We start from the raw sequence: 12,581 nt of genomic DNA on the forward strand, positions 1-12,581 counted from the left end.
CCCCCCCCCAGCGCCTTTCTGCGGCGTCTCCTCTGCTGCCAGAAACAAGGGGGCAGAAGGAGGGAGAGGTGGGGGAGGGAAACATGTGCTATGGGCCCAGAAGTCCTGCTTCTGTCACCAGGGAGCAGACTGCCTGGATCCTGCCCCTCCTGTCCAGGGACCCCCTTGCCCCCCTCCTCTTGGTCTGTTTCTTCCTCCAAGAGGCCTCCTTCCCAGCATCAGGCAGGAGCTGCATGGACACCCAAATTACATGGGCACTGCCTGCAAGGAGAAATCTAGCACATCAAGGAGGAAGGCTGTAGGAAATCCGTTGCCCCCATTTCCTGCTTGCAGGGAGGTTATTCTGCTTCTCCTTCACATTGGGGAGAGGGCAGCAAAAACATGAAGCTGCAGCTACAGTGGAGCAGTCCTTTCTCCCTTTCTCCCATGGGAGCCGTTGTGGAATATAGATCTGAAGTTTACAGCCTCAGTGCCTCTGGGGATCCACAAACCCCTCATTTCTCATACCCAGTTTTTCCCCTGGCAGCCCATCCCTGAGCATCTTGTATTCTGAAGAGATTTTGACCCAGAGTTTCCTCCTCTCTCTCTCTCTCTCTCTCTCTCTCTCTCTCTCTCTCTCTCTCCAGCCAAGGTCCTTCTCTGTGGAAGTGACTCCTCCACTCTTAAACTGAGGCTTTGCCCTCAGATGTTGCTGCTGTTTTGTGCCACCACCAGGAACTGGGCCAATGTGCAAATCCAGTTATGGGATTGGAAGCTCATGTACAGAGAACCTGCGACCGTGGGCGTAGCCATGATTATTTTTCTGGGGGGGGGCAGGCCTTTTGTTAGGAGGCAGAACCTCAGTTTGCTTTGTATTTTAATTGATTTTTATTGATTGGGGGCAGCAGTCCACCCCCCGCCCCCCGGCTGTGCCCATGCTTACACCCTATTTGATTGGTCCTTTTTTGAAGCATTTTTTCCTTCAGAAAAAATGAGATGCAGAGAATTTCCACTACAGGGGGGGGGGCTGAGTGCTGCCATAAAATTGCCTCCTTCCTCTTTGAAGCAAAAGGCAAAATGCAGAGGCTGTCACAAGCTCACAGCTTGCAAACATTGGTGTTGTTGTTGGAGTCTACCATTTGCAGTTTTGCCTTTAAGCCCAAAAATAGAAATTAGAGTGTTGGATTTCACATTTTACATGGGATGATTATTGACAGTAGGGAGAAGACAGCCTCTTAATCCCCCCCCCCGTAATTCTTTAAAGCGGATCTTAAAGCCAGAGCTGATCCAACAAACTAATTACTTGTTTTAAAAGTTTCTGTTTCGAGGGAACCCGAATGTCACAATCTCCACTTCTGCCTTGAAGCAAAAAAAACGGGGGGGGGAGGTAAAGTACAGTTGCTATTGCTGCTGCTGCTGGGGTGGGTGGCTTTGGCGTTGTCCTTCTGGGGACTTTCCTCAAGGGGAGGCTTGACGGGAGCCAATCACAGGTCCCGATGCTGCCTGGTCATCGGTTGCTGGGCAGGAAACGCGTTGCTCTTGCCAAACCCCTTAGAGTGCAGCACTTGCTGGTCTCTGACTGTGTCCTGGGCTGCAGAAGGGGAGAAGGAGCCTTTGATAGGCAAGAGGGAGGACGGAGGAGGAAGACAGCCTGCAAAGCTCAGGCCACCCGCCCCCCACTTTCTCCCTAACTCTTTCCCTCTGGATCAGCCCTTCTCCAACTTCTGACTTTTGGGGATCAGCCCTCCTGCTGTGGAGGCCCCTGTTCACTTGCACCAGACCAGACTTATCCCAGATTTGAGGAATGTTGCCATACTGAAGGATCACTGCTCAGGGGCCCCTTCTTGCCCACCTGGGGTCTCTTGGCAATGCTAGACTCCGACTCTTACCCCCCTTACTGGTAGCATGTGTTCCTTCAGCTGCTTCCAGATGTGGAGAGTCAGCCCTGCAGCCTTGAGGGGCCTCCTGCTCCTTCTGCCGACTGGGGCCCTGGCCTTCTGCCCCCAAGTCTTGCCCTGACGGCGCTCCTGCCTTGCCCCTCTGCCAAACTCTGCCATCTGTCTCTATGCATTAATTGACTCCTTCCCATTTTGGATCCCACCACCTGAGATCCGGAAGAAAGTATGAGATTGCACAGCAAGCTGAGCCTTGTCTGCTGGCCTCTGAGATGTTTCTGCTCTAGGCTTGGTGCCAGGAAGGACGCCTCTCCCAAACCCCACTCGGTGGTGTCATTTACCTTCTGGAGACTCTTGCAAGGGGGGGGGGGAGAAAGAGTTCAACAACTCCTTGCATTAATTTATCTTAATGAGGCACACAAAAATAGGGGCAAGACAGGGAGCTACCAGAAAAGAGTGAATCCTTCTCTGAGGGTTTTAAGGCATGTTCCAGGCAACACAGTCAACTCATGATGGAGGTCTGGTCAGGCTGACTGGGTCACATCCTGACCTTGCATGTCCTGAAACACACACCTCTCTAGCGTGTTGTTGCCCCTGGAAGACCTTCATTCATCCATTTGGAGGGGGTTTCTGCACATTTTATACCTCTCCCCCGATCAATCACTCCAGTCTCAGGAAGTGCTTTGTTCTGGTGAGGCATTTTAGGACAGGGGGATGGGCTGTTCTATTTCTCTCCTCTGTTCCCCCAGAGTGGGGATCGATGGGTCCTGTGGGATAATGGTTTGGGGCATCACACAACCCACAGCAGGCCCTGAGGATCAGAAGAGTTGGGTTATCAGACTGATAAGGGTCCCTCTGCTCTAGCTGGCTTCCGTGGTCTTCTTTTATCTCCCAGAACTTGGCCCTAAAGACACGAAGGGTCAATGTAGACCCATTTCCTCAACGTTTTTCATTTTGAAATAATAAAGATATCCAGAACTTATAGGCAGAGAAAACAGCACTAGACAAAAATCAACAAGCTGTAAGATTTATTCATTGCTTTTGGAAATATGGGCTGCACAGAAGCCACTGGGAAAGTTTTGCAGAAGAAAAGATATTTTCCTCCACACAGACAGATACAACCCTGCTTTATGTGTATGAGAAAGGTGTTTGGGGTCTCTTAGCAGCTAAACTTCCCCAACAAGCTGGATGAATGCTTTTTGGGATTAAGGAAACACCTGAGGGGTGTATTCCTGCAGTGCAATGCATGGAACTGAGTAAGACTCTCTCCAAAAACTGGAGAGGGAGGTGAATAGATTTTGGTAAATGGGGTGCAGATACAAATTAGTATGCCTGACACTCTGTTGGCAGGGGGTCTCCTTGAGCCATGCAGATACAAGGCAAGGCAAAGCAGGAAACCCCCACAAAAACTATCCTGACTCAACAATGGAGTTTGGGGGAGGATCGGCACCCAAACCACAAGCCCCTCTGTCAGAGATGATTTAGGTGAGATTCCTGCAATGCAGGGGGTTGGACTAGATGGCCCTTAGGGTCCCTTGCAACTCTACAATTCTATGATTCTATGAAATGCACAATTACTAGACAGCCAGAAGCAAAGGCACCAGGGAGTTTCAGAACCTGCATAGAGGGAGCTGTAAATGTTGCACCATGGCAAGACTTATAATGTGAGTAAAAGGTACACTTTTCTTATTTATTTAAACACTCATAGAGGGAAACATAAAAGGGAGAAAAGTAATGTGAGTCTGGCTAAGCATCTTTGTTCTTAAAAGTTAAACATATTATCCGAAAAGCTTCTAAGGATAATCTGCACACGGAGGAAGCAACTCCTTCCAGCTGATTTGTAGCAGAAGAGACTCTTGGCAAAGGAGCTGAGCTGAGAGGGTTTAAGGAAGAGGCTGACAGGAAAGGAATCCTCCATTATCTGAAAAGGAAGGAGAAGGGAGCTGGTGAGCTGGGAGTATGGAGGCTGAGCACCTTCTGGGCAGGATGAGGCCCAGCCCACCCCTTTGCTGTGTATTTTGGCTTCCCTTGCATTTGTCTCTGAGCCCCTGAAGGGAAACGGGTTCGACTCACATGAAGCCCCTGCGATCGTTCATCCTCATGGCCTTGAAGAAAAGGATGGTGCCAGCGATGATGCCCAGGATGCCAAAGGCCAAGCCCAGGGCACACAGCACGTTCTCCATCGTCTCCGGGATGGGAGAGGGCGCCTTGGAAACTGGGATGGAGAGAGAGGGGGGGCAGGGCTAAGGGGGGACTCTGTTTCTCTGTGTGAAACCAGGAGTCCTGACACACACGCCCCACAGCCCTTAATGCACACTTTTAAGGTAAACTGAGAGAAACTACCTCAAGGAACCCCCAAAAGGCAGCTGAGCACCTTTTTGTCTCCTATGGCTGGAACGAGCAGAATAAATTGTGCAAGAGTGCAAATGTACTTCACTTGCATAAATTACTCTGATCATCAGAACTTGTTTCTTATAAGCCATGAATCTGGGTTTCTGAGTTCAAGTCCCAGAGAAAAGCCCCAATCCTGCCCGGTGCTTACCCCAGATCTTCTCCATCTTTCCCTCTGGGATGCCCCAGTGCTCCACCTGGCAGACGTAGATGTCTCCCTGCTCAGGGATGAAGGGGAGGTAGGAGAACTTGCGGAAAGTGTTGTCCACGCTGGGGTAGAAGTCTGTCTCCTCCACGCCCTCGGAGACCACCTCGTTGTTCTTCAGCCAGGTGACGTTCAGCACTGGGGGGGAGAACCTGTCCACAAAGCAGATGAGGACGTTGGGGTCCCCCAGTTCCACGGCATTTTCCGGGTACACAGTGGCCGAGGGAGCAACTGAAGAAGGAGATGGAGAAAGAAATGGGATTAAAACCCATTTTAAGCAGTCTAGAAATGGAAAGCATAGCAATTAGGTGCTGTGGGTATTTTTGCACTGGGTGTTCAGGTTTGGGAATGCCTCTGAGCTTGTACAGAGCGCAATGCTGCCCCTCCCACCAGGTTATCCTTCCCTTTTAGCCTTTCTCAGTCAGCCAAGGACTGGCTCCCTGGAGCAGAGTTCCCTCTGGGGAGGCAGAATGGGGTCCTGAAGGGTCTTCCGGGTCAGAAGCCAAGAGACCACCCCCTGCCTGCCCCCCAGCTCTCTCCCCTGCCCCCCTCACGTGTCCTACCGTTCAGGGCACGGGTGCGGTTGCTTCGCTTCATGAGCACCTCCATGTTGTTCTTCATGACGGCGATGTTGGCCAGGGCGCCCTGCACCTCGAAGCTGGTGAAGCGCTGGAAGTCCGGCAGCCTCCAGACGTTCTGCTTCTTCTCCCAGTCCACGTGCAGGATCTCCTCGTTGTCAAACTCCAGCAGGAACTCCCCGGACTTCTTCTCCGAAGGGAAGCTCTCCTGGAAGAAGTCCAGCTCCACCAGGGTGTCCTCCACTGCAGGGGAGGGAGAGAGAGAGGGAGGCTTTAGGACCCCGCAGCAGGATGAGGGAGAACCTGCCCCATTGCTAGGAATGGGGCCATCACCAGGAAGGCTCTCTAAGAAGACGGGGGGGGGGGGCTTAATCTGCTCCCAAACACACAAACTTTAAAATCCCCTCATTTCTGAGCCATCACAGCCGCAAAAGGTGATCCTGGGGGCATTTGTGTTTGGGGTGACTCTGGCAGATAGAAAGTTGGAGGAATCCTTCGAGAGACCAATCCATGACTCCTCACAGGGTTGTTGTGAATATAGCAAGGATGTAACTCTGCCCTGAGCTCCTTGCCCCAAAGTGAAACCAAGAATACAAGGATTTCCTCGGAGTTTTTAAGGGTTCTGCTCAGAGATTTCTTTTAGGGTCCACCGAAGTTTCTGCCCCTTTTGTGTTGCTGGGGAGGAGAGAGACCATTCTGTCGGGGGCGGGCATTAGGTGGGGGGCTGATGCCTTTTGGGGCGACCACTGGGGTCTTCCGGACCAGGCAGATCTCTGTGGCAGCCAAGCCCCCAGAAAGGAATAATAATTCTTGTTTTATTTCCCTTTCCCTTCTTGTAACAGGAAAGGCTAGGGGCACAGACTCCGATCTTTTAAGCAAGGTGTGTGTGTCGGGGGGAAAATGCTGTTTTCACCCCGTTTTCCGCTCTCTCTCTTTTTAGACCACCTTATTTGAGGGACCAAATCCTTCTTGCCCGTCACCCTCCCATTCCACGCACCTCCCAGCACTCTTTCGTGGGGGGGGGGGAACGTCCAATTCCCTTCCTCCCCCATCCCTCCGTCTTCCCGGGCGCAGCTTCTGCACCTGTCGGGGGGAGGGGGCTTCTCCTCCCTTAGCCCAAGAGACCCCTCCTCCTTTGCCCACAAGCATCGCCAAGGGGCGCAATCTTTCTCCCCCACCCCCCAGCCCCCCTCCCGGGACCCCTCCCCAGGCATCTCCCCCTCCCTCTGCGCCCCCTGACCTTTCAGGGCTCCGGCCCCCCTTGGCGGGGCGAGGAGGAGGGTCGCCCAGAGGCAGCAAAGGGCTCTTCCTCCTCCTCCTCCTCTTCCTCCTCTGGGCTCCATCTCTGCAGCTCTTCCTGGGCCGAGGCGGGCGAGGGGCGACTCAAGCCCAAGTGTCCCTTGCCCCTTCCTCCTGGATGCTCGCCCTCCAAGTGGCTGTGGGGCGGGGGCGGCCAGGGGGCGGCTTTGGCGGAGCAGAAAAGTCCCTGCCAGCTCGGCCAATGAGAAAGCGCCCTGGCGATGACCAGCCTGTCTCCAGGTAAACCTTCCCCAGGCAGCAGCCTCAGCCGGAGACGGAGCGAAAACAGCAGCAGCAAAAGGGCAGCGAATATTTGCGGGGGGGCTGGATCTGCCCAAGAGGGGAGGGGTCTCCTCCAGGGAAGGGGCTGCGGGGGCTCCTCTCTGTCTCCCCCCTGGGTGTTTCTTCATGGGGCTCAGACTTCAGCACCAGGGATGTTTCTTGCACAGGGGAGCTGGGGGCTGGAGGAGGCTTTTATTGGGGGGAGGGGGGTCTCCTTACTGGGGGGCTGCCAGGTCTCCTCGCGATGCAGGCTGGGGGGCGAAGAGGGGGAGCCCCCTCCCTCAGCAGACAGTTCTTCCCCCCTTGAAACTTCCTTCCTCTTTCCGGATACATGAAGGAACGAAGGTTTAGCGGCTTAAAACGCAGAAGAAGAAAAGCGCATCTCGCTGTTTAGAGTCTGAAATTCCCCTTTTTGCTGCCAGAGTAAAGTTTTGGATGGAACTGACAGATTTTTGTTAAGCTTTATATCCCCCCAAAGGTTTTCTGGGGAAGATCTTGATTCACACGCGACGCAACAACAACGGAGACATCAGAAGCAGCTGAGAAGGCAAAGAGGAACTTGCAGATCGAGCGAGAGCAGAGAGAGCCCTTGCTAATGCTCTTTCCAGGAGTTCCCTGCCTGGCGACCGATGACGCTGCCTCGGCTCGGAGGCGGATTGGACGCTCGCGGGGCGGGGAGGTGGAGTGGGCGGGGCTTGCAGGAGTTTCCCCCGGAGCTGAGCGGAGAAGGTCCCATTTGGGAGTCTTCAGGGGGCGAAGAAGAGAGAAGGATGGGGGGCTCCGGCGCTGCGCCTTTGGCCTTTGGGGGGCTCCTGCTGGGGATGGGGGCGCTGGTGGTCTCCGCTTCGGAGGGGCTGGGCGTGGAGGCGCCTCCAGGTGAGCAAAGAGTCTGCAATGGGGGGAGAAGGAAGAGGAAACTCCGCTTAGCGGGACCCCCATCGGTGGGGCTCCTTTGAAGATCCCTCCTAGATGGTCTTCCCTGAACACGGTCTTAGCAGGGAGTCCGTAAGTGACTGTGGAGGCCAATTCTGCATCCCCCCACGTCCTTCCACAATGGGGACATTGGTTTCCAGGTGAGAGTTGATCCCTTGAGGGTTTGCCAAGCGTGCCTTCCTCTTAGCACGTTTCTCCTTTTCGCCCTGAGTTCGAGTGTCTTCCAAGTCCATGACACCTTTGATATAGGCTGTTCTCCAACTGGAGCGCTTGCAGGCCAGTGTTTCCCAGTTGTCAATGTTTATACTACATTTTTCAAGATTTGCGTTGAGAGTCTTTAAACCTCTTTTGTTGACCACCAGCATTACACTTTCTGTTTTTAAGTTAGGACTGGTGTAGTTAATCAGGCATCCGAACAACATGGTTTAGTTCAGCGAAGTTGGTGTTGAAGAATCCTTGCTTCCCCACGGGGGACCTTTGCTTCTTCCAGGACACTGGGGGCAAAGGGTCAGGAGGAAAGGGGAAACACTCCCCCCTCAGAAAAAGAGCAGCTCAGGCTTCTGGGATTGGGAAGGAGAGCGCATTTATTTATTGCAATTAATTATATCCCACCTTTCAGGATTGAAATCCTACCCCAGCAGCTTACAATAGTCTTCCTGCAGGACAGCTGATGGCAGGCTGTCGGGAATCAAGCCCATATCAGGAGAAACTGGCAACTCTCCCAGGCACCCGGCTTGATTTCCTGTTGACCTCCCTGTCTGCATTCCCCAGCAAGATCCAGGCAGAGGTCGCAATAGGCGATCCTTCTCAGCGTGAGAAGAACACACCCCCTCTTTCCTGCCCCCCTTGGCAGGGGAAAGAGATAGACAGAAACGTATTTACATGCCTTTATTTCTGTCTTTGCAGCATTACAAAAAACATGACTGCTCTCTTCAAGCTCCAGCAGTCGAGACAACAAACACTTCCTGTACTTCCTGTACAGGAACAAGAGGAAGAGCTCATATTACACTCTGAGCTAATTCCGGTGCTTCGCACTGTGAATTGACTGTCCCTCTGTTTCCCACGGACAGTCCCAACATCATGTGATGTTTTCAAGCTAGCAGCTCGCAACTGCATTGCTTCTATATCGTAACACAGGCAGCCCTAGGGGACTTCTGGGGGGCGGGGGGGGGGAGCGTAGCTGAATCTGGCCCTGAGCGCTTCTTCACCTGCCTCTGAAAATCATCCTCTTCATTATTAGTCCATTTATTTCCCATCATTTCCAAAAGATCTCATAACCAGTCATTAACTCTGTTAGGGAAAAATCTAGGTGTGAGGCTGCTCAGTCACCCAGCTCGTTGGGCAGAGCCCGCGGGTCCCTGCGGAATAAAGGAAGGAGTCCAGCCAACCGGAGCAAATAGCTGTAGACCAAAGTTTATTGCGCAATAGGTTCAAAGAGCAAATTTTGAACCCCAAGGATGGGGTGACAAAGACTTTTAAAACTTTCCCACCACATCCCAGAATACAGTTCGAAGGGGAGGGGTTAACCTTGGCAAACATGTCCAGACAAGTCCTTGGTACAAGATTAGCATAAGCAGACATGGCGGGGCAAGACTTAGGTATAAGATTAGCATAGACAAATATGTCTTAAGTACCCACCACCCAAAAGTACAACAGAAGTTCCTTTGCATGTCTGGAGCCTGAGGCGAGTCTGGTGATGAGATTTGGCTTCCTTTGGCTAAGAATGAGCCCAGCAATTGTCACCTCTGAGAACTTCCTGGAGTCCTTTTGCAAGGGGAAAATAGCTTTGGAATGGGGGGAACTGGGAAAGGAGATGATTTTATATTATTTTTAAAGCTAGGTGACTTCCCTGAGCTGTCAAGTTGGAAGGATATATTCAGGCATAATATTTGTAATATTTAACATTTCCCCCCTTCGGAGATAAATTTGCTTAGGTTCCGTAGGAACCGCAAATATTTTCTCCGTACTTAACTACAGTTCAGACATAGACATATTTCCCACCCCCCTTTGGTCACGTATGTTATATAGATATGCACTAAATAATAACTTGGTATCCACCGTTCCAGATGTGTGGGTTTATGTAAACCTGAAAGGGACTTGCAAGCCATGCCTCTTAAGGTCATTTGCAAGTATAGCAGTGCAGATAGCTGGATATAGGATATCACATAAAAAGAACACCTGTTGTATTTTGTTACTAAATTACTTGTGGCATTTTAGCTCTTGGGAGAAACATTTTCTCAATAGTGGTCTATGCTTTACATTTAGCAGGAAGGTCCACTGCTGACTGAAAAATGCAGTTTGCTTTTTAGCTCCACCGTTTTTTGTGTTTTCAGGTGCCAAGCTAGCTCTTCTGTGGTCTCACACCGGCATAGTGGTACAGCAACACATCCTGTTGAATCCCCTCGGGGCTTTCATTTAACCATGTCACCTGGCACTCACCATAGCTGGCACAGGTTTGGACATATCATGAGAGAGATGTCTTTGCCTTGGCCTTTCTATGGGGTTTTATTATTGCAGGCTTTGGTCTTGCACTCATGGAAAGTTGCTCACTTGCTCTTAAAGGACCAAAAAGCTAATTGCAGCCTGGATACACTTGCCCAATTCAAACAGAGGCCAATTTTAATTTATATAGGCCCATGGTTCTCAACTTTCTAAACCAGTCTGTTAAAACAAAACCGGTCTTAATAAGGCACTTGTCCAAATAAGTCAATTTAACTCTATAAGGGATCATTCCTGCTAAATCAAGGCATATACACTTTTCTTGTTATCTGGGCTTTCATGGATCCTGAAGCTTCTCCTTGGTAAAATTAAAATTCAGTAGAGAAGAGTAAGCACACAATTTGGTTGTCCAATTGAGATGAAAAAATGAGAGCAATTACGGGGAAAAACCTTAAGATTCACTGTGTGCAATCTGGGGGGGGGGGAACTATATGAAAAGGATATGCAGATGTTAGCAATAATAATAATAATAATAATAATAAGAAGAAGAAGAAGAAGAAGAAGAAGAAGAAATAATAAAAATATGTTGGAGATGTAAACAAAGTGAAGGAACCTTATTCCACGTATGGTGGTCGTGTCCTCAAATAAATAAATAAAATTTGGGACATGATCTACACCCATTTCCATTTGGCATTCTAATCAAAACAGTTAAAAACAATTCAATATTTCTGTGTCTTATCTTTCATTTGCCTGTTCCCCAGACCTCCTCACACCTCCCTTTTTTGTATCCATTTCAATTAGTTGGTTCAGCAAATCCTTTCCCTCTTTGTTTTTATCCTAATCTTTAGTCTTAATATATTATAACTTTAAATTATCACCTATTAACATTCCATTTTTACACATCTTTTTAACATTACTGCTAAAAACCACTTAACTTCAATCCAACATCATTCTAACATTCATTAATTTTGCAGTATTTTTGTAAATAGTCTTTAAATTTCTTCCAATCTTCTTCCACCGACTCTTCTCCCTGGTCTCGGATTCTGCTGGTCATTTGCGCCAGTTCCATATAGTCCATCACCTTCATCTGCCATTCTTCCAGGGTGGGTAGATCTTGCGTCTTCCAATGCTTTGCGATAAGTATTCTTGCTGCTGTTGTGGCATACATAAAGAATGTTCTATCCTTCTTTGGCATCAATTGGCCGATGATGCCCAGGAGAAAGGCCTCTGGTTTCTTCAGGAAGGTATATTTAAATACCTTTTTCATTTCATTATAGATCATCTCCCAGAAAGCCTTAATCCTTGGGCACGTCCACCAAAGGTGAAAGAATGTACCTTCAGTTTCTTTACATTTCCAACATTTATTATCGGGCAAATGATAGATCTTTGCAAGCTTGACTGGTGTCATGTACCACCTGTATATCATTTTCATAATATTCTCTCTTAAGGCATTACATGCCGTAAACTTCATACCTGTGGTCCATAACTGTTCCCAGTCAGCCATCATAATGTTATGACCAACATCTTGTGCCCATTTAATCGTAGCAGATTTCACCGTTTCATCCTGAGTATTCCACTTCAACAGCAAGTTATACATCCTTGACAAAGTCTTAGTTTTGGAATCTAACAGTTCTGTTTCCAATTTTGATTTTTCCACCTGGAATCCAATTTTCTTGTCCAAATTATATGCCTCCATTATTTGATAATAATGAAGCCAATCTCGCACTTTGTTTTTTAGTTTTTCAAAACTCTGCAATTTCAATTTATCTCCCTCTTGTTCCAAAATTTCCCAATATTTCGGCCATTTGGCCTCCATATTGAGCTTTTTCTGAGCTTTCGCTTCCATCGGTGACAACCACCTTGGGGTTTTATTTTCAAGTAAATCCTTATATCTTATCCAGACATTAAACAATGCTTTCCTGACAATATGGTTTTTAAATGCTTTATGTGCTTTGACCTTATCATACCATAAATATGCATGCCATCCAAATACATTATTAAAACCTTCTAAATCCAAGATGTCTGTGTTTTCAAGAAGCAGCCGTTCTTTCAGCCAGCAGAAAGCTGCTGATTCATAATAAAGTTTAAGGTCTGGCAGGGCAAATCCACCTCTTTCCTTTACGTCCGTTAGTATTTTAAATTTTATTCTAGGCTTCTTGCCCTGCCAGACAAATCTAGAAATGTCTCTCTGCCACTTCTTGAAACAATCCATTTTATCCAAAATTTGCAATGTTTGAAACAGAAATAACATTCTTGGCAATACATTAATCTTTATCGCAGCAATGCGGCCTAGCAGTGAAAGCTTCAAGTTTGACCAAATTTCTAAATCTTTTTTCACTTCCGTCCAGCATTTTTCATAGTTATCTTTAAATAAATTCCCATTTTTAGCTGTCATGTTAATCCCCAGGTATTTCACTTTCTTAACCACTGTTAAACCTGTCTCGTTCTGAAACCTCTCTCTTTCAATCGCTGTTAAATTTTTCTCTAAAACCTTTGTTTTTAACTTATTCAGCTTAAATCCTGCAACCTGACCAAATTCTTGAATCAGTTCCAAAACTCTTTTAGTACTAGATTCTGGCT

The 12,581-nt window shown here is 48.8% G+C and overlaps 2 protein-coding genes across 2 annotated transcripts in view; one reads left to right on the plus strand and one right to left on the minus strand.

The window, feature by feature from the left end:
- Positions 1-2,885: 2,885 nt before the first annotated feature.
- Positions 2,886-6,757, minus strand: LOC310757177 (HLA class II histocompatibility antigen, DR alpha chain-like; the record flags this gene model as incomplete). The annotated part of the gene is made up of 5 exons (XM_083602410.1): positions 2,886-3,795; positions 3,948-4,089; positions 4,417-4,701; positions 5,034-5,291; positions 6,289-6,757. 5 exons carry the CDS (start codon positions 6,755-6,757, stop codon positions 3,792-3,794), a joined length of 1,158 nt encoding a protein of 385 aa, XP_083458536.1. The 3' UTR covers positions 2,886-3,791.
- Positions 6,758-7,258: 501 nt separating this feature from the next.
- The window catches only part of LOC310757140 (H-2 class II histocompatibility antigen, E-S beta chain-like), a gene marked incomplete at its 5' end in the record, with an annotated part of 28,703 nt that continues 23,380 nt past the window's right edge, over positions 7,259-12,581 (plus strand). The window contains one exon of the mRNA XM_083602341.1: positions 7,259-7,505. Within this exon, the coding sequence (XP_083458467.1) occupies positions 7,259-7,505 (247 nt within the window). The remainder of the gene's footprint in view (positions 7,506-12,581) is intronic.

Source organism: Podarcis filfolensis (genome assembly GCF_964270895.1).
Source record: "Podarcis filfolensis genome assembly, chromosome: 2".
In the NCBI taxonomy this organism is placed as follows: domain Eukaryota; kingdom Metazoa; phylum Chordata; class Lepidosauria; order Squamata; family Lacertidae; genus Podarcis; species Podarcis filfolensis.